At 35.0% G+C, this 20,233-nt stretch overlaps 1 protein-coding gene across 6 annotated transcripts in view; it reads left to right on the top strand.

The window, feature by feature from the left end:
* The window catches only part of ATP8A1 (ATPase phospholipid transporting 8A1), a 219,902-nt gene that overhangs the window by 82,053 nt on the left and 117,616 nt on the right, over positions 1 to 20,233 (top strand). For 4 of the 6 annotated variants that reach the window (XM_036076975.2, XM_036076974.2, XM_036076973.2 and 1 more), the window contains 6 exons: positions 213 to 290; positions 1,247 to 1,335; positions 7,376 to 7,420; positions 15,007 to 15,079; positions 17,568 to 17,673; positions 18,933 to 19,015. In XM_036076975.2, the coding sequence (XP_035932868.1) occupies positions 213 to 290; positions 1,247 to 1,335; positions 7,376 to 7,420; positions 15,007 to 15,079; positions 17,568 to 17,673; positions 18,933 to 19,015 (474 nt within the window). The remainder of the gene's footprint in view (positions 1 to 212; positions 291 to 1,246; positions 1,336 to 7,375; positions 7,421 to 15,006; positions 15,080 to 17,567; positions 17,674 to 18,932; positions 19,016 to 20,233) is intronic. The other 2 variants (XM_036076977.2, XM_036076978.2) reach the window with 1 other exon arrangement.

The following is a 20,233-nucleotide window of genomic DNA, read 5'->3' as shown; positions in this document are numbered from 1 at the left end:
TTGCAGAGATATGCTCTAACTGCCATGCTGTCCTACCCTTACTGTGAAATATAATATTCTATACCGAGTACTTTTCAGGGAAATCAACTGAAATGGTATAAGATGGCAAGATATGAGAGTGGTTTCATATTATAGCTCACTAGTTAAATAAAATTTCAGTAATCTCTTGTTACCAGTTGCATTTAGTAATTTCTTTTATTTAAAAAAAAAAGGATCTCGACATGCACTATGAACCCACAGACACTGCTGCTATGGCTCGAACATCTAATCTGAACGAGGAACTTGGCCAGGTAAACCGAATTTCTTGTTGATACGTTAAATCGGAAGTCAGATTCATTGTAATTTCTGCCATATGTGGCAACTTCATATGAATTGACGGCTCCTAATTTTCCATTATTTGAATAATCAGCATAAATACATGTTAGTACATAATTATCATTTTTAGTAAATGAAGTTTTAAAAACCTTATTATGTAAAACCTATTTTGCTCTCAGATAAGGTATTGCGCTAAGGGATTTCCTTCAGTATATAATCTGGTTACTAGTCAAGTATTGGCTATTTTTGAGTGATAAACCCTCAGTATTAAAATTGCTCATAGCTTTTGAACAGAAAGGAAGAAAAAATTAACTTGATCACTGATGCTGTGTAAGTATGAAAGTAATCAAACAGGAATTTTAGATTCATAATTTACACTGTATTCACATATATGTGTATCTTTGTAATCCATATTTACATACTAGCTCAGGAAAAATTCTTATTCTGTATTTTTGCCATTTGCTAACTTTTACTTTTCAAATAGCATTTCGGCCAGAATTATCCTTTTTCTTACCAATGCGGATGTTATATGAAGTTGATTGCACAAGCCATTACTAATTCTGCAATTGTTAACGTTGAGAAATCCCGGTAGATGTTTTAGTGCTCCATAAATGTTAAGTAACAGTAGTTGCACTCTCTAGTGGAAATTCCAACTATGTCAAGGCAGATTTCTGGATAGCTGCAGTTTTTCTAACCATCTTGATAGTCTTTACTGTTCATACATGAAATGATTCATTGCTAAAGTACTAAAATAAAAAAAAGTTGAAAATATTCCTTAATGTGAAGAAAATCATCAGTTAATGGCATTCATTGTGCCCCTATTAATATAACAAGATTGATAAATTATTTAAGGGGTATTTTCCCCCTCTGTGAGAGACTGGCATAAAAAGACTTCTGAAATTTTAACGAGAAATTTTAAACTTTTTTTTAGGTAAAATACATATTTTCTGACAAAACTGGCACTCTGACCTGCAATGTAATGCAGTTTAAGAAGTGCACCATAGCTGGAGTTGCTTATGGGTGAGTTTTTTTTCCCTTTAATTAGAATGTGAAACACACATTTAATTAGTGCTAATAGTTCGGTGTGTTTTGAGAATTCTTATTAGGGGAAATTTTTTTTTAACATAAAAAGCCCCTGTTTTGACTGCAGCATACATGTATGTTTTGTGTCATAGTTTGAAGTTGTTTTTCATTTGGAATTACCTATGAGGTGGAGGTTCTACCCAGTAGTATTTCCAAGTTTAGAGTTGCTAAAGGTCTCTATCTGGCTCTGGTCATGAAGTAAAAATACAGTTCCCTCTACATTGCCATAGAGTTAGAGTACAATGTCATAATAACATGCAGAGTGTCCAGTTTTCAAGTTAAAATACTGTTGTTTCTCTGATAGTTATCCCTTTAGTTTGTTTTTTCTCATACCATCTCTCCTCTTTGCAGTCACAGAGCAATCTAAATTTCTGATGGTGGGAAGGAGGTAGGAACACGAAACTCTTAAATCTAGGTTGTAACGAGTACCCTCAGAAACTTTTATCAGGCTCCTGATGTCCTTTAGAATATGCTTGTTAAGAACCCTTTTCTTTCTTTTTTGGAGTTATGTTTACCTAAATCATTCAAAAGCCTTCTTTTTGAAATACCTTTTTAGGATAATGTGAGAAAATTAATCTGTACATTTCCTAAAAGGACGTGATCAAAAGATGAAACTTTCCTTGGTTGGAGTGACCTTGACCATGACTATTATCAAATTTTCCAACTATCTTTATCTGTAAGTGAGACTGGGAAATACTGATCCCTTAGCCATTGAAGCAAGGGCACTTGAGTTTGGGTTTTCTGGTTTGTACTCTTCCCCGCTCACACTCTGTCTCCAAACCATAAGCGAGTATAAAAATAATGTATTGAATTTTGAAAATGCCTTAATTAAAATTATAAATAAAGGTAAAAAATTCTAAAAGCAAATGGTTACTCCAACAAGGGTTTACAAAGAGTAGATGGAGGCAGATATCCTTATTCTTTGGGTTAGCAGAGAGTGTGACTAAAATGGACTTCAAACTGTGTGTGTAAATGAAGCCAAAAAGACATTTGATTGAATGGCTTTTTCACACTTGCCAAGACGGGATGTTAATTTAAGAAGCACACTTAACTGTTTCCAGGGCTGCATGCCATTTTGCATCTTTCCTCTTTATCTGAAACTCCCCCACCTCCCCTAGAAAAGGCTGTCCTTACTCCTCCCCACCAATAGCTACCAGCCTTGTAATTTGGTTAGCTGCTGTGGAGGGGGTGATGTAGACACACTTTTTGACGTCATGCATATTTGACAACCACAAGAGAAGGAAAGGCCTATTGTGATTCTTTTTATTATATATTTGTTGTATATAATACAACATTTGTTGTATTATACTTGCTGACAGATTTATGAAGATTGTTTTTACAGAAATTCTGCATTGACAAGTGAATTTGAGAGCGGTCTGTTTGATACTTGACATCCTTTTTTTATTTTGCCAGTTTCCAATTGAACAAGCAAGTTCCTTCAAATGATCAAATATTGATTGTGAAATCAGAACAGAAAGCTAGAATGAGATCTAGCCTCTCTCCTGCATTTTTCCAAGTTTTTTTCTTCTTCTTGCAACAAGCCCTTAAACACTTCCAGGCAGTAGTTCTAAAGAATAGTGTTCTTTCTGTATCTATTGGTGATATTATCATTAACAACCATTATATGATAGGGTGGGTTTGAGATTGGTAAATATTAAAGTAGTATTAAGCGTTAAAAACTGTCATCATTTATATTAAGTTTCCAGGAAAACAAATTTCCTTTTGGGCAAATAACATCTCTTAATATTGAGGTGCAGCCATGAGACATGACCTCTAGCCTCGGCTTTGTCACTCGTCTACCATGTAACTATCAATAATTCCTTTCAAATATTCCAAACTCCTTAAAATGAGGATAGTGAGATAAGATGATCTCTAAAGTTGTTTTCCAGGTATAAAATTCTAGATATAAAAAAAACATACATGAGAGACTATGGACTCTGAGAAACAAACTGAGGGTTCTAGAGGGGAGGGGCATGGGGGGATGGGGTAGCCCGGTGATGGGTATTAAAGAGGGCACGTTCTGCATGGAGCACTGGGTATTATACGCAAACAATGAATCATGGAACACTACATCAGAAACTAATGATGTAATGTACGGTGACATAATAAAATAAAATTAATAAAAAAAATAAAAGCATGTTTTATTAGAAATAAAAGAAAAGGTGTTCCTTTGTTTGCAAATCTTAACTATATAAACAGAAATACATTTCTTTCTTGGGTAATATATCATGTTTTTGAGAATACCAGAAGCCTTGCTGAGTGAAGCGAGTTGTTAAACTGCTTCCAGTAATCATGTAGTGTTGTGTATGTGCGTTTAGGATCCTTAACCCTGATTTTTTATCAACATCCCCTCCCCCAAACATCCTGATGGACATTTGGAACGTCAGCATTGTATTGTAGAGAGTGGTTGATACAGGAAGTTGTTGATACAAGAGACTTCAGATGCTTAGGTGTTTACAGTAAGAGACACACCACTATTCGTTAATTCCACCAAACTCAGCAAGAAAAGTAATTACTGTCAACCATCTTTCTGTGGGAATTTCCTCTGGCCACTCTTGGGTTATCGGAAGCCAGACAGGATAATAACATGGTTTTGCAATCCCCATTTGCACTGTAGCAGTGTTAACACTTGTTTAATATGGAGAACTATTATGCACATGAACCTTCAACTCTAACAGAAGAAAGCATGGTGTTTATCCCCCCAGGATAAACCAGGATAAAGGAGAACACCCCACATTTTCATAAACTAACAAATGCTTTTGGGGTTAAAAATTCAGAACTGATCCTTGTTCAACATTTTTTAAGAAGTAAGGTAAAGCCTAGTTCTACCCTAGGTAGAGTCAGAGGTGAGTTCTGTTGGCTTTTATGGGTTTGAGAACAAGACTTGAAGTGTCTTCATTTTTGCCTACTATTCCTTAGGTTTGTAAGAAGATAATATTTAACATTTAAAACAATGCTTCAAAATTTAATCTTGGTAATTTTTCCCTCATTTCACATAACCATTACCCGAATTGGATTCATAATGGGCAACAAAATAAAGATTTGTACATACTTAGCAGCGATGATTATTTTGTAGAGTTCAACTTTGTCAGAGATACTACTGTGTTTAAACTTACTAGATTGTTTCATTAGATCTTTCTTTGATTAAATGTAAATTGATGTCATTTGTAAATTTAACTTATTACAAACTAGAAATTCTACTGTTAAACATTTGTTAAAGTATCATTTCAGCAAATTCCTTCCTGTAGGAAATGAGTCAGTTTTATCAAAGTAAATGGAATACCAGGAATGGGTAAGGAGGCTTTTATGTTCACTGGCTAGGACTCTCAATACAGTGAATAAATATAATAGGCTATAATCCTAAGTGTAATCTTTGTTGGTAATTTGGACCTTACTATTAGAATGAGGTGATGAGCTGGGCAAAGCTTTACACAGTACAGTCTCTAAAGTTAAAAAAAAAAAAAAAAAATTCTAGTAAGCCAACTAAAGGGTGATTTTTGTTGTGTTGGTCATTTAATCAAACATTTCATTGACATTTTCCCTGTAAGTAAAAGATGAGTTTTCTTAAAAGCAATCTCTATGTGTATATGAATATGATATATGAACCGCTTAACATGACCATATTTTGTTTAGTAATATGTTTGCTGAAAGGATCAGTACTTCAAACTGAGAAGAGATTCATCACAAGAAACCTCACAATTACCATAAAACTTAGCCCCGAGGTCTAGATTATAACCAACAAATTTATCTTACTGCCCACCATGGTAAGAGCTGGGTAAACACCATTCCTTTGTTTATTTATATGCTTCAACAAATATTTTTATCTCCTTCTGTGTATGTGGCACTTTGTTAAATGATGGGATTGTAATGATCAGCAAAGTTCACATGGTTTCTGCCCTCCTAAAATTTATAGTCTAATTGGGGGTTAATGGATGTTAATTAAGTAATCAAAGATAAAACACAGTACAGAGGTCCATGTGAGTCTGTGATGGGGATTTGATCAAATCAGGCAGGTCAGGGACTGCTCTGTAAGAAAGTGATGCTTGAGCTGAGACGTAAGAATGGGTTTGATTAAGTGAAGAACTTCCCAGGCAGATACAGCAGTATCGACATGCACACAAAGGCAAACGACCAGAGAGCACATATACACCAGAGCTGCCCCAGCAGCAGTCCTGGGGAAACTCATGCAGACAGGTGCAGTAACGGGTGTGTGGGTCTCCTGCTGCTCATCACATTCTGAATAGCATTTGCCAGGGCTGGACCCGACCCAGGAGAAGGGACCCTGAGCCTTGAGCTTTGCGTCTTTTAAGCTATATGACTTGAGATGCACTTGCCCCTCCCCTGATGTGAGATCGGGTACTGCCGTCCAGCTTAGCAGATCCTTAGCACAGTGTTTTTGCTTGGCCCTCCCCTGGTACAGTCCGGGGTGGGAGGGAGGGGGGTGCGGCTAGAGTCCAAGCCTTGAGGTTGATCAGAAGTGATTGCCTTCAGTGCTGGGCTGCAGTCAGTTTCTACAGAGTTTTGCAATAGGTCATCATTTTTTCTGGGAGTCCAGCCCACAGGAGGCTTGGTTAGCCCTTCCTCTCAAGCATCAACAAAAGTCATTTGGTACAAGAGAGAATAGTGAGTAGAGGGGACTGCCTTCATTGGGACTAAAGACAGTGGATACTGCCCTGGAGGCGGTTTCATGCTTTGGAGGTGGAAGAGGTGCCTTCAAATGATGAGGCTTGTGTCATAGCCAGTTTGGTGGAAGGCTAGAGGGAGTGGGATGGACACTGAGGGAGTGAAAGGACTTCACTGAAAACTCTGTCAGAAACAATGAATGACTCTATGTTTACATTACTGAACTCTGCATTTTTTTAAACTCTATTGATAGCTAATAAATTTAATTTAAAGAAAAAATATTGAACGGTCATATATAGTGAAAGAAATGAGAGATAAGAAAAGCTTTTCTGGCTGCTAAGAGAGTAGATCTTAAATTTTCCCACCAGACACACACACACACACACACACACACACACACACACACACACACTCACACTCACACACGATGGTAATTATGTGACAGATGGAGGTGTTAGCTCACACTGTGGGGGTGATCATATCGCAGTATATAAGTGTATCAAGTCATCATGTTGTATACGTTAAACTTGTGCAGTGTTATACGTCAGTTATATCTCAACAAAGCTGGAAAAAATTTCAACAATAAAAAGAAAAATAGAATAAATACATAAAGAAAAGAAAATCTGCTCTGCCATGTATCTTCTGACTGAATACATGAGTGACTCATTGAAACAAAAGCTATACATCAGTCAGACTTTTCCCGTTGCTCAAATGAGCTAAAGGATGAAATTAAAATTATTGATGAATGTGTTCTCTGTTTGAGATAACAAATGGCTCAATGAGTGATTATAGTTTAAGTGAAAAATTTTGAGGATCAGTTAATCTTTTAAAATGTGGTTCCTTTTAATTATAGAAATGTAATTAACTTTTACTTTAATATACTTGTTTAAAGACCCATTACTTTATGGTAGTCAAATTTATTTCTAAAATGTACTTGGCAAATTTTGTCAGTGATAGTTTGTTCCTAGGTATTAGTATGTTTGTTTCATTAAAACACTTTATTCTGATGATATAATATGTAATTAATTTTCCATTGGTTTTAGCATGTATTTAAACCTCTAGGTTAAAATATTTCTTAGTGAATATTGAATTCTAGGAATAAAATGAGTAAATTCCATGGTCAAGAGGCAAGTTGGCTATCCTGTTATAGAATAACTTTGTAAACCTGCTCAGTTACCATAAATTGTGTTCTACTTACTATACTAACTGCCATTCTTTCAGAATCAACTAAAAGTTCATTTTCTTAACTTTTTCAATATCCATCTTTCAGTACTTCCTTTATTCATGCTTTTGTTTCCAGCCTTTCTGTGATGATTTTGTCCTCTCTTTTTGCCCCTCCTCTTGCTTTCTGAAGCCATGTCCCTGAACCTGAGGATTATGGCTGTTCTCCTGATGAATGGTAAGCTGCATGGACCTTTCTGTCTCACTGATTCCTTTAAAAGGTTTGCATTTTATTGCTTTGATAAACACATTTCACTACTTTTGCGGGGGGGAGGCATAATTGATCAGGTAGGATAAGGGCTATAAAGAATCTATTTCTTGAAATCCAGTGAATATCCTTGATTTCCTATTGCATAACCTTTAGTCATTTTACAAACATTAGGTTTAATGGTTAGGCTTGCTAGAGTTTTACATTATGTATCTATAATAAAGTCTGTAATGATCAACTTGGGGTCCCTGGGCTGTGAACTAGCTAAGATTTGTTAGAGCTCAAGAAGTTTTATGTTTTATAGCTCAGCACTGCCACCTTCTGCTGTAATCTATATACTCTGCAGAGCCACAAAAAGATGCTATGGAAACCTACCCAGAAGTGGAAATTTCCTTTACATCTCTTTTCATTAGTTTAGTAAATCTATTCGGGGGCTAGAAAATGAACATTTTTAAAAATAAATGTCTGGAACAAATGTTGGAAGACTATGCTACCAAGGACTAAAGTTAACTGGAATATAAATAATTATAGAATTATTAAAGATGGCATTTTAATTTCCATATTTTTGAGGGGGTTTGTTTGTTTTCCCTTAAAATCCCCCTCCATGGATTTACATTTTGATTTAGAACTGTATAAGTTTATTTTGATATTCTCTAATTCATCATGATTTGGTGGCTAATGAAACTTCAGAAAACAGATTCTTTTAATGCTGGTAACTATAGAACACATTATGGTTTTAGAAGTGGTTATATTTTTATTTTCAGGTTATACATGTGTTTTATGATTTGGCCACATTTCCAATATGCATGGAAGTCCAATAACATCATTTAATATTTTTCAACTTGAATTTTATTTCAATAAAGTGGAGATTTGATAACAATTTGCAGCAAAACTCATACCTATAATAATGACAGAGGCGGCTGTTTGATTCGTGTGGTAACTGATGAGTCATCACATTTAAGCTCATTGCTTGGAGAATCATCCAGTTTCGACACCTACACACAACTGAATAATTTTTAGCATTTTTAAAAATATTCCAAAGCTTCTTACTGCTGGTGGATAATTCAAGTTTAATGCAGTAGCTATTCCCTTTTATTTAATCCTTCAAGAATGTAGTAAAATTTTGTGACTATTTATTTTTTTCTGTAACATTAATATAATTCTATTAATTGTAAATACTGTTCATTAGTATAGAATTAATACACGATTTTTCTAAGAGAACTCTTATTCTTAAGGAAATTACCTTTAGCATATTTTCATTAAGAGTGAATGAAAATGTAAAAAATCGTTGTTTATTTACTCGGGTCATTTAAAATATCCTACTTTTTATAGAGATTGTTTTGTGACTTCTACCACCTTTGGAAAGAGAGGATATTATATTATCTAGTTAAGATCTCTTTGTAAAACACCCTTTTGGAAAATACTACTTGAGCTTCTGTTCTGTCCTGGCCATGTGCCGTGGTCAAAGATGCAGACTTTGGATTCTGACCACCCAAGTTCACATCCTGATCCTACTTGTGCCCTTGAAAAAGTTACCTAATCTCTCTGCCTGCCTGTCCTCCTCTGGTAGAATATGGACATCATAGGGAGGTTGTGAAGATTGAGTTCTGTTTTTATTTTTATTATTTTTTTAAGATTTATTTATTTGAGAGAGTGTGTGTGCATGTGAGCAAGGGGGTGGGGGCAGGCAGAGGGAGAGGGAGAGAGACTCTCAAGCAGGCTCCATGCTGAGCACAGAGCCCAACTCGGGGCGATCCTGACAACCCCGAGATCACGACCTGAGCTGAAACCAAGAGTCCCATGCTCAACCAACTGTGCCACCCAGGTGCCCCGAGTGAGTTCCATTTTTAAAGTGCTTAGAAGAGTGTCTAGACATAGTATACTCACAGAGAATGTTAGCTCTGGTGTCTCTCACTCAATCCTCGTGATATATTTGAAGAGTTGTGATTGACATGACCATATTAAAATTGGTGAAATTTAGGCAAAGAAGCTAATAAGTAACTTGCCCCAAAGTGTACAACCAGGAAACATGAAAGCCAGATTATAAAGTAGGTGCTGGTCACTTTATGTCCTACAGATCTTAAAGAACTTTATATGCTTTTAGAGCACAAAATACCTTTACCATTTCAGTCATTTTTTTTTTTCTTGTTAAGGTAGCAAGAGCAGGTACAGTTTAACTGACTTGAGAAAAGTTAGCACAGGGAGCAAAATTTTGCACATTCATACATCTGGCATCTCCCCGAACCCCTCATCCAGTTGATTTCATTTTGCCAAGGAAACCAAGATCAAAAGTGTGATCCTGAAAAGAAAAAAAGAAGAAGAAGAAAAAGTGAGATACTGGTTGAATCCTATGCTGTAGGCATCTGACCACATCTTCATGGCGCTGGTCTTCAGGGATAAATTAGAGAGTATAGATGACTGTTTAAATCCAAAATCAAAGTTCGTGCCTGTCTGTCAGCAGCTTCACATTTCAGTGTGAAGTTCATTAAATTCCATACATAAAACCTGTAGCCTATATACATTTTACTGCCCTCCCGAACCATATTCACCACAAAAATGTCAAGATTAAAAAACACATAATATTTAACACTTAAATGTGTGCAGATTATTTTATATTTAGTGGAATTTGAAGGCAAACCTGTGATACTCTCTTGAGAGTATTTTCAGACATACCCTCTTGACATTAAAGATAATTGGATGATGGCTGTAGCTTTACTCGCTTAAATATATTAGTGTAAAATAGTTTACAGAGATAAGATCATTCCCCAACCAGTAGCTACTTACTCCAAAATTGGTATGGTTTTCTTGTATTGCCAACTACCCATAAGCTAACATATAACCTTACAGATTCATTCTTCCCTATTAAAAATCTACCATTGGAAAAAAGATCTGCTTATTCTCAGCATCCGTGTAGCCCTTAAGATGTGATTGTTTTCAGCTATATATTTCCATAGCCATTTTTATCTTTTCCTAATGCTTACTGTGGGAAATTTCAAGCATAAACAAAAGTAGACAGATTACCCTTTCACTTACTTCCATAATACGCACCCAAATCCAATGTCATCTGTACCTCTCCCTCACCATTATTTTGAAGCCAATCCCAGATAACATATTTGTTTTTCTTAACTATTTAATATAGAGTCCATACTGTTCTGATATATTTTTTGAAGTTAATGCTAGTGATGATGATTCTCCAAAAAGGATTTCCTTAATGTGTTCCGTGCTTAGTCATTTCACTGTGGTTTTTTGTATTATCATAGTATCAGTGGATAGTACTATTTTCTGGTCTTATTTATTTTCTCATTTCATCCTGGTCTATAATTATGTATGGAATGAGTGGTATTTATTTTTTCTGCTATAACAGCTAGACTCATGAAAACATCCTTCCGGGTGTGACTGTATAATAATGAGATCTAACGCATCCAAATTAATGTTAGTCTTCAAAGTAGTCACGTTGACAGCTAATTTATTTATTTCAATGATGCAGCCGTTTCACAGAATGTTTTTGGAACACCTTTTTTGTAATTGCCTTCAGAAATACTTTGAGCCACACAGAAAAGCAGGTCTTAGGACTTTGGTTAAAACCGATGTCTAACAAAAATATTATTGAATTCGATCACTTGTTTATATTCTTGGACTTGACATGACTCTGAATAACAAAGTCATTCCTAAAAATTAAATCTTCCTCTAAGGGATTTTGATTTGCAACCAATAGCATCATTTGAAAGCAGGAGGTGCAGATCCTTTCAAAAAATGGTGCTTTACAGCCCCACTAACTTTTACTTTCCAGTGTGAACATGTGTGTAGTATGTGTGTGTGCATAACGTATACATCTATCTTATGTGTAGGCTGTGCATCTATTGCAGGTGCTCACATGGATTTTGTTTCTTGTCTTTAATTTTTAATTTAAATTTGATTTAAGTTCATAATGCATTAACATGTTGCAAATTCCAAGGGTGTAAAGAGGGGAAGGTTTTTCTCCCTTCCCTGTCTTGGAGAACTCCTCTCCCCTCCCAGAGGCAGGCAGTGTAAACAATTTCAGATGTATCCTTCCAGATCTGTTCTACACATACACATGCATGTATTTGTTTTCTCTCCTATATTTACAGAAAGTGGAGCATACTATACGCCCTGTTTTGTACAAGCTTTTCTTTTCACTGTGCGTCTTTGAGATCAGCCCAAGATCAGAAGAGCTTCCTGTTTTTGTATAGCATTTGCTATGTGCTTGTACCACAATGTTTTAAAGCAACATCCTTCATAGTACTTGAGTTATTTCTAATCTTTTGCTATTTAAAAAAAAACATGTGCTGCAGGGGCACCTGGGTGGCTCGGTTAGTTGAGCATCTGACTCTTGGTTTTGGCTTCGATCATGATCTCATGGCTCCTGAGATCAAGCCCCGCATCGGTCTCCGTGCTCAGCAGGGAGTCCGCCTCAAGATTCTCTTCCCCCGCCCCCTCCCTCCACTCGCGGACGCATGCGTGGTCTCACTCTCTCGCAAATAAATAAATCTTTTTAAAAATGTGCTGCAAAGAATGAATTTGTGCATACAACATTTTGCACCAGGTAGATAGCTAGTATAAATTCCTAGAACTGGAATTACTGGATCAAAGGGATACATGCATTTTAAATTTTGGTAGAAATTGCCTAGTTGTTCTTCTTAGAAGTTTTGCCAATTTTCATACTCAGCAATGGTATGATTTATCTTTTTCATAATCGCAACAGCACAGAATTGTCAAATTTATTTCTGCTAAATTGATGCAGTCATTTCTCTCATTATTGGGTAAACTGAAGTTTGTATTTAAAGGCACTCATATTTCTTCATCTCGTTGTTGGGCTGCATTGTTGATCTTTTTCATATTGCTTTCTATGAGTTCTTTCTGTTTTAGGGAAACTAACCTTCATTATATGAATTGGAAACAGTTTTTCCCAGTTTTTGTTTGGCTTTTGATTTTGCTTGCAGTAGTTTTTGCTATGCAGAAATGTTTTAGCTGTATACAGTCAGATTTATCGGTTTTGTTTTCTGGATTATGTGTGATACATAGGCTTTTTCCACTCTTAAGTTATTTTTTAAATTTTCCCATATCTTAATTTTTATTAAATTGTACATCCATCTGGAGTTTATTTGGTTTAAGGTGAAAAGTATGGATCCAACTCTTTTTTCTTTTTTTCTAATGATTCCTTGGTTGACATGAATTTTGAATTTAAAAAAATTTCAAGGTCCCCATACTGTCATGTATGAAAATAGGTAATACTGATTAAGCCATATACATTCTGAATTTTCTGTTAATTTTTAATGCCATGGGGATTCTTCATTTTTTTGTATAGTCAGGAAATAATTATTTACACTGTATCATAGTTTTTAAATCACCCAGCAAGAAGCTACCATTTATATGGTATTGTGGACTACCTGCTCCTTGTTCTCCTTACCCTTAATGTTACCCTCCCTATCTTATCCCTTCTTGCAAAACACCATCATTTCTTTTGTCTCTTTGTGTGCATAGTGCCTCTTGAAAATTTCTATGGAAAAATCTAACAAAATGTTGGTGTTGGCTTGCATTTGTATAAAATATATATAAAGCTTATTGCGCAGTTTGCAAATTCATAATTTTGTCAACGGAGTTTAAATGATCACTTTTACTTTTAATCCAGTTGGTTCTTATTTTGAAATGACACGAGCATCCTAATTTTATCTGTTTACATTTACTAAAAGTGAACATTTTGTAAGATTTTAGAGAGGAGTGGTGAAAGCTCTATGCCTGAGTTATCCAACCCAGGCTATGTGGATTAGCAGATGAGTTGCTTATGGTTTTTATGATCTTGGAAAAGAAGTCACTTTCTGAGTGAAGAGTCCTTAGTTAACATTATTCATGGTAGAAGCTTCATTGGTAAATGGAGGGTGGATTGTGTCCATGTAAAGATTTCAGTTGCATATCTAGTGTTATTTGTTATAAATACATTTGAAAGTTATATCTATTATGGTAACTGTGATTTATGAGATAAAAGGGTTTCTGGTGAGATTAATTAGACATATCTTCAGATTTGTGAAGGCTTTTAGTCTGGAATTCTTTGGAAAGAAAATAGACCTCCACTTGCAAGATGTTACTGTGATTATTCCTTGACATTTCAATTTATCTAACAAATAAGAGGGAATGTATAACTAAGAACCATTAATGAATACATTTTAATAATAGGGAGACTTTATGGAGCCCCAGTAATAAACTGTTTTTAAGAAATGAAGTATTTGGAGGAGAAATGTATGCGAATTTTTTGCGTTCCCATTGATAAGTCATTTAAAAGATCTTGGATTTTTCCCTCCATCTTTAAAACTAGAGGAAGAGTAATGACGTGTTTATTCTGCCTCCTAGGGATGTTTTGAGAATTCAAAACTACTGCATGCTAATGAAGATGTACTGTTTTACAGTCCTCAATTAATAGATCAAACTACTACATGTAAATAAAGATGTATCTTATTATAAACGTTCTAACTTCCTTCTTTGGTTATATTTCATTGATACTGTGTATGTTTAATTATTTCAGATTCTTTTTTTCTTCAGTGATTTCTCCTTCCTTTCAAACTGCTGGCTTTAAAAATATGAAACTCTTGATATTTGGCACTTTGGCATTGATAATACTCAGTAACTGTAAAAATTATGATCAAAAGCTTTCTGGGCTACAGCTATTTAGTATTGGACACATTATTTTTCCTTGGTGAATTAATTCTAGAATTTTCTTCTATGCACAAAAGCTTAGATGTGTATATTTTCACTGAACATTGCAAAGCACACCCTTTGGGTTTGACATTCCCACTTACGTGTTCCATGTTCTTCCTTTTAATCTCAACATTTTGGTATTAAATTGCATGACCATGAGATTCGTCATAGCTAGATTATAGAAGCAATTCTGATTCCATTTATTTCATATGACGTACATAAGTGTTTGCTCATCTGAAGATAGCCCCAACACAAAAAATCCCATACATTTTTATGATTTGTTCTTATATGTGCAGAACAAATGTGATATATACATAAATATATCAGATATTTCTTATTGATAGATGTTGATAAAATATATATAAGGCTTATTGCTCATATTTTTATATTCCATATAATCACGTAATGTTAGTCACTACAAATAAAGATTTCTCATAGGCTAAAGTAAAAGAATTTTTTTTTATAATTACTTTATTCTCAAATTCTAAAAACTTGAAAAAAATTATGGAAATAGAAATTCACCTCTAGGTATTTTAGCAGTGTTGTTACTTTTTTAAAAATCTTTTTAAGCTTCATGTGGCTACAGTGTAATTCCACCACTCCAGAAAAATGAGCTATAAAATACTATTTTTTTATTACACTGCAGAAGTCTATCACATTTTAGAATGCTTAAAAATAATGTATGGTTCAGTTATGAAATCTATGGCATCTTATCTAGAAATGCAGACTAAATTATATTTAATCTATTAAAGGTTTGCAGGCATAATGATTTACTTAAAAAGTAAGTTACAAATAGATCAGTGGCTTATATAAATGAACCGGGTTTGCTCCATTTTCCTCTTCAGGCAGAGCTCACAGCTCGGAGACGAAAAAACATTTAGTGATTCGTCATTGCTGGAAAACCTCCAAAATAATCATGTAAGCAACATAAAACTATTATCTTTTTGTTAATGAGTGAAAGCTAATGAGTAACTCTCAATTATCTTCCATGTTTATATATTTTTTTCAGTTTCGTGATCATTTTTGATACTTATCAAAATCTGTTGTTAAATCCTTTTTACTTGGCCCACACAAATTCATGGCTGTTAGGAATTTAGTTTTGAAATTCTTGTTAATCAATATTCTGTCTTTTCAAAGTATCTTATATTAAATAAATAGAATTCTGTTTGTATAGAACAGCTCACTATTCACCATTTCAGACTATCTGTGGAAATGAATTACGTGCTCAAAATGGTACGCCAGTGCCCAATCTATACAAAAAGAACTCCGGAAATTTCCATCCAATGTGACCATTGTACTTATGAAGTTACTGACACTTACTAAAATTCCATCAGATCAAATGGTATAGCTTCCTAGAGTTTTAACCCCAGAACCTTTTCTCATCATCACTTCAAGCTCAATATGTCAAAACTTAAATTCGAACTCATTACCTCAATAAAAGCTCCTTGAGCACAGGTGACTTACTAACCTGTGTCCCTGGGTGGAGTTCTAGCAAGGTGTTCTTACAGGTATTTTTTGTATCCTTTCTTCTTAAGACAGCCTTCTATAGAATATGAGGTTCAGGATCCACAAGACCTAGACCACCTCTTCCCTCTGCGTTCTCAGGTTCAAATTGCTCCATCACCTATTTTAATTCTCTTTCTAGGAACTTAAGAGCTGCTTTGGATACCTCCTTTAGGGTCCATCTCTAGCTCTCTAGAATGGCCAAGCCCTTGTCATTAGTGACTTCTGGAATATATCCTAAATGTCTTCTTTACTTCATGCTCACTTTCCCTCCCTAGTCCAGACTGCCAGCGTGCCCTTGCCAGTCTCCCTGTATCCATCTTTGTTCCCCTCCAGTTCTTGTTGCACATGGTAACAGGAATGATGGACATGGACATCAAATCCCCTCACTTCCCTGTTTAAAACCTTTCTCTGGGGGCGCCTGGGTGGCTCAGTTGGTTGAGCATCTGCCTTCGGCTTGGGTCATGATCCCAGGGTCGTGGGATTGAGCCCCGAGTCTGGCTCCCTGCTCAGCAGAGAGCCTGCTTCTCCCTCTGCCCCTCCCCCCTTTCATGCTGTCTCTCAAATAAATAAGTAAAATCTTTAAAAAAATAAAAATAAAATAAAACCTTTCTCTGGTTTCCCTCTTACCTTACAGAGTTACATGGTCGGGCCCCTGCCCAAGTCACCAGCCTCACTTGAGCCACTCTTCCTTTCTTTCTCCTCAGGCCATACTGGCTTTTATTTTCTCAAACACACCTCATTCTTTCCTTCTATAGGATCTTTTCAGTCTTACCTGATTCCTGCTTGATGCGAAGCTCTTGGCTCAGTTCTTCATGAGGCTAAAACCTCAGCTTCAATCTCACATTCTCTTGAGAATAACCACAGAGTGGCCCAAATACATTACATGATGTTTGCACGTTCTCTCCTTTATAGTCCTTTCACACCATAAGTAAATATTTGTGTCTTTATCTGTGTTCTGTCTTCCTCACAAGTTATGCTTCACACAGCAGGGACCATGTCTGTTTTGTCTACTGTACTAACCTGAAAAGAGATTTTTCAAATAATGTTGTGATTTACCTTTCCAATCACTTCTTTTGTTTTTTGGTTGGTTGGTTGGTTGGTTTTAGCCTAAGAGCATAGAAGAATATTTTTTATTTAATATTTACCTCCATCAGGAACCAAACAGCAAGATGTTTAATTTAAAAGATCTGGCTTCTGGGGCACCTGGGTGGCTCAGTCTGTTGGGTATCTGACTCTTGATCTCAACTCAGGTCTTGATCTCAGGGTCATGAGTTCTTAAAAAGAAAAAAAAAAAAGATCTGGCTTGTTTTCTCATATAAACTCAAAGTTCCTTGCAGAAAGGATCCACTTTTATGTCTTCCTCAGGCTGTAAGAATCCATTGCATTGTACACAGCAATAGCTCAACCAATTCTTTCTATTTAGTAAAACATGTATCAGGTTAAGGTTGTCATTTGTGGAGAGAGGAAGGACAAAGCATTACAGAGGAATCCCCTGCCATCATCACCCCAATACAAGATGGTGGAACCCCAGTAAGATCAGATGCCAAAAGTTTAAATCTAATCAGGAATTAGATCCAGATAAATGATCATTTTAGAATTTGTCTCCTATCTTCTGAGAACAGGATTTGATCTATCTACTTTTTTACACTGTGCTCTTTTCATTTGACACACCAAGTTGTTTTGTGTAAATGTTTGGAAAATGAATGAAAGAGTGTAAGAATGAATGATTTTAGTTAAAAATATATTTTCTTCATAACAGATATTGGCTTCTTTGTTGTCTATAACCTCACACCTTCAATGCTTAACAGCTATAGTCTTAATAGACATGAAGTAATGTTGCTGTCATTAGTGTCAAAATGTTTAAATGAAAAGGGTTGAATTATGTGTTTATTTCTTACAGCCAACTGCACCTATAATATGTGAATTTCTTACAATGATGGCCGTTTGTCACACAGCAGTACCAGAGCGAGAAGGCGATAAGATTATTTATCAAGCAGCATCTCCAGGTACAAAGGAAGGAATTATAATGTATTTTTCCAGTGAAAAATTGTTCTGAAATTTGAGGTTGTCTAGAAAAAAATCAGTTTAATTTGAAAAAGTAAAATAACCAAGTTATGTTTTTTTAGATAATAAAAATGTATTTACTAATTAGAAAAAAACGTAATTAAATATATATATGTTAAAATATATAACCTTATCTACATAATTTTTAGCATATGTCATAAATTGCATGTAAATTTGAATTTAAAAATTCACACAAATGTACTTTTTAATACACATAATAGGGTCTCCTCCCTTCTTTGAAAATAACCATTTTGCTTTCCTCTTCTGGAAATAATAATCAAGGAGCTTGTTGTGTATTTATTTGGATGAAGAAAGTTCACCATATGAAAGGGATGCCATAAAATATGTATTAGCATGGTTATCAATATTTAATGCCTAGGCTTAATTTTAAACCTATTTTCACTGTAAAATTGGGCAATTTGATGATTGCAAGATTTTAGGAAAGAGGGAAAGGAACATACTTTTAAAAACTTTGTTTTTAAGTGTTTTAACTGTATCTTGCACCTATGATCTTGCAGAATGTACCAAATTCCTAAAAAGCAGAAGAAATGTTACATCTCATATTGTTAGGATGGACACTATGTGAATGTTTCTTATCCCACACCCTACCCTCAGCAACTAGAAAGTTTGATATAATATGGTGATGAAAGTAATATATAATAAAATAAACATCAGTTCAGTTATATCCATTTCTTTTTTTTTCTTTTTTTTCCTTTGTCCAAGTTTCTCTTTTTTTAATTTGAGTAGAGTTGACACACACGTATTACATTAGTTGCAAGTGTACAGTTTCATGCATTTACATCCATTTAAATTGAATCCTCAATTCGTATTTTTCTACATTCAGTGGTTTAGGAGGAAAAGCATAAAACATAAGACAATCTTGTGCATTTATTTTGAGAAACTTTTTTATAGAACATTCTGGACCAAGGGTACATTTAAATTTCCTTTCTTAGGTGTGTTGACTAACAGTCAAATATGATTCCTGGTTCCCTACGAGTCTCAGAACCTTAGGATGAGTCTACTTGTTCCTTTGGCATTGTCATATGATTTCAAAAGAAATGGATTTCAACAAGGACCAGAATAAACAGAATTTTAATTCTTTTAAAATTCAATAGAAACACATAGTAATGTATTTCTGTTGTACTAAGGATAATTATTTTATCTCACCATGTATTTGCTTTCACCTTTTTTCCTAAAACAGATGAGGGAGCGTTGGTCAGAGCAGCTAAGCAACTGAATTTTGTTTTTACTGGAAGAACACCGGACTCAGTGATTATAGATTCAGTAAGTTATTTAGTTTTAAGTCTCTTTTTCATCAAAGTAATAACATGTGCATAACGTCAAAGATAAAATAATATCAAAGGATCATAATAAAATAGAGGTTCCCTACCCCAGAAGAAGCCACTTTATCTCTTTCTTCAGGCATTTATAAATGTCCTATTTTCAAAAACATATGTGATGAATGATATCTGTTTTGATTCTTCCATTTGAACATATCTACTGACTTTGTCTTCTGTTATGTTAAATGAGGATTTCTCTCTCTTGATTCACTATCCCTTCCTGGAATATATATTACTATGTGACTATATATTATTGTAATTACATTACAGCTTTTAGTGAAACAAGTATTCAGACCTAATTTTTAAAATATGCAAAAGACTTGAACAAATATTTCAAAAAAGAAGATATATGAATGGCCACTGAGCACATGAAAAAAAAGAAATTAGTCATCAATGAAATGCAAATTAAAATCACAATGAGATGCTATATACCCACCAAAAAGACTAAAATTAAAAACATTGCAGCACCAAATGTTAATGAGAATATAGAACTAGTGGAGGACCCATGTGTTGTTAGTTGATGTATAAAATGGCATGAGCCCTTTGGAAAGGCTTTTAGAGTTTTCTAACACAGGTAAACATGCACCTGACCCAGCAATTGTACTCAGTTACCCAGGAGAAATGAAAGCTTGTGTCCACAAACAGATACCTAATGGAATGTTCACAGCAGCTTTATTTAGAGTAGTCAAACACAGGCAACAAACCAAACATCCATCAGCAAGAGAAGGGGTAAGCAAATTGTGATATACACTTACAGTGTACTATCGAAACAATGAGGAGGAAGGAATTATGGATTCATCAACAACATGGATAAATCTCAAAAACATTATGTTGAGCAGAAAAAGCTAGACACAAAGGGGTGCATCCTCTGGAGAGCAGACAAAAGTGATTATGGGAGTAGAATTCAGAACAGTGGTTGTCCCAGGGTTAGGGAGGAGATGGATTAGAGGAGAGCAAAAGGAATTTATGGGGTGATGGGAATGTTCTACATCTCGATGAAGGTGGTGGTTACACAGTTTTGTAAACAACACAGTTTTCACCAAACTATGCATTTAATGTCTGTGTCCTTTTTGTATATAAGTTGCATTTCACTAAAAAAGTCATGATTTAGTGTTTGTTATTACGCCTGTCCCAGTATACACAGTTGAACATTGTTGTATTC

This window comes from Halichoerus grypus, chromosome 3 (genome assembly GCF_964656455.1).
Source record: "Halichoerus grypus chromosome 3, mHalGry1.hap1.1, whole genome shotgun sequence".
Taxonomy (NCBI): Eukaryota; Metazoa; Chordata; class Mammalia; order Carnivora; family Phocidae; genus Halichoerus; species Halichoerus grypus.
This window is presented reverse-complemented; position numbering and strand designations above follow the sequence as displayed.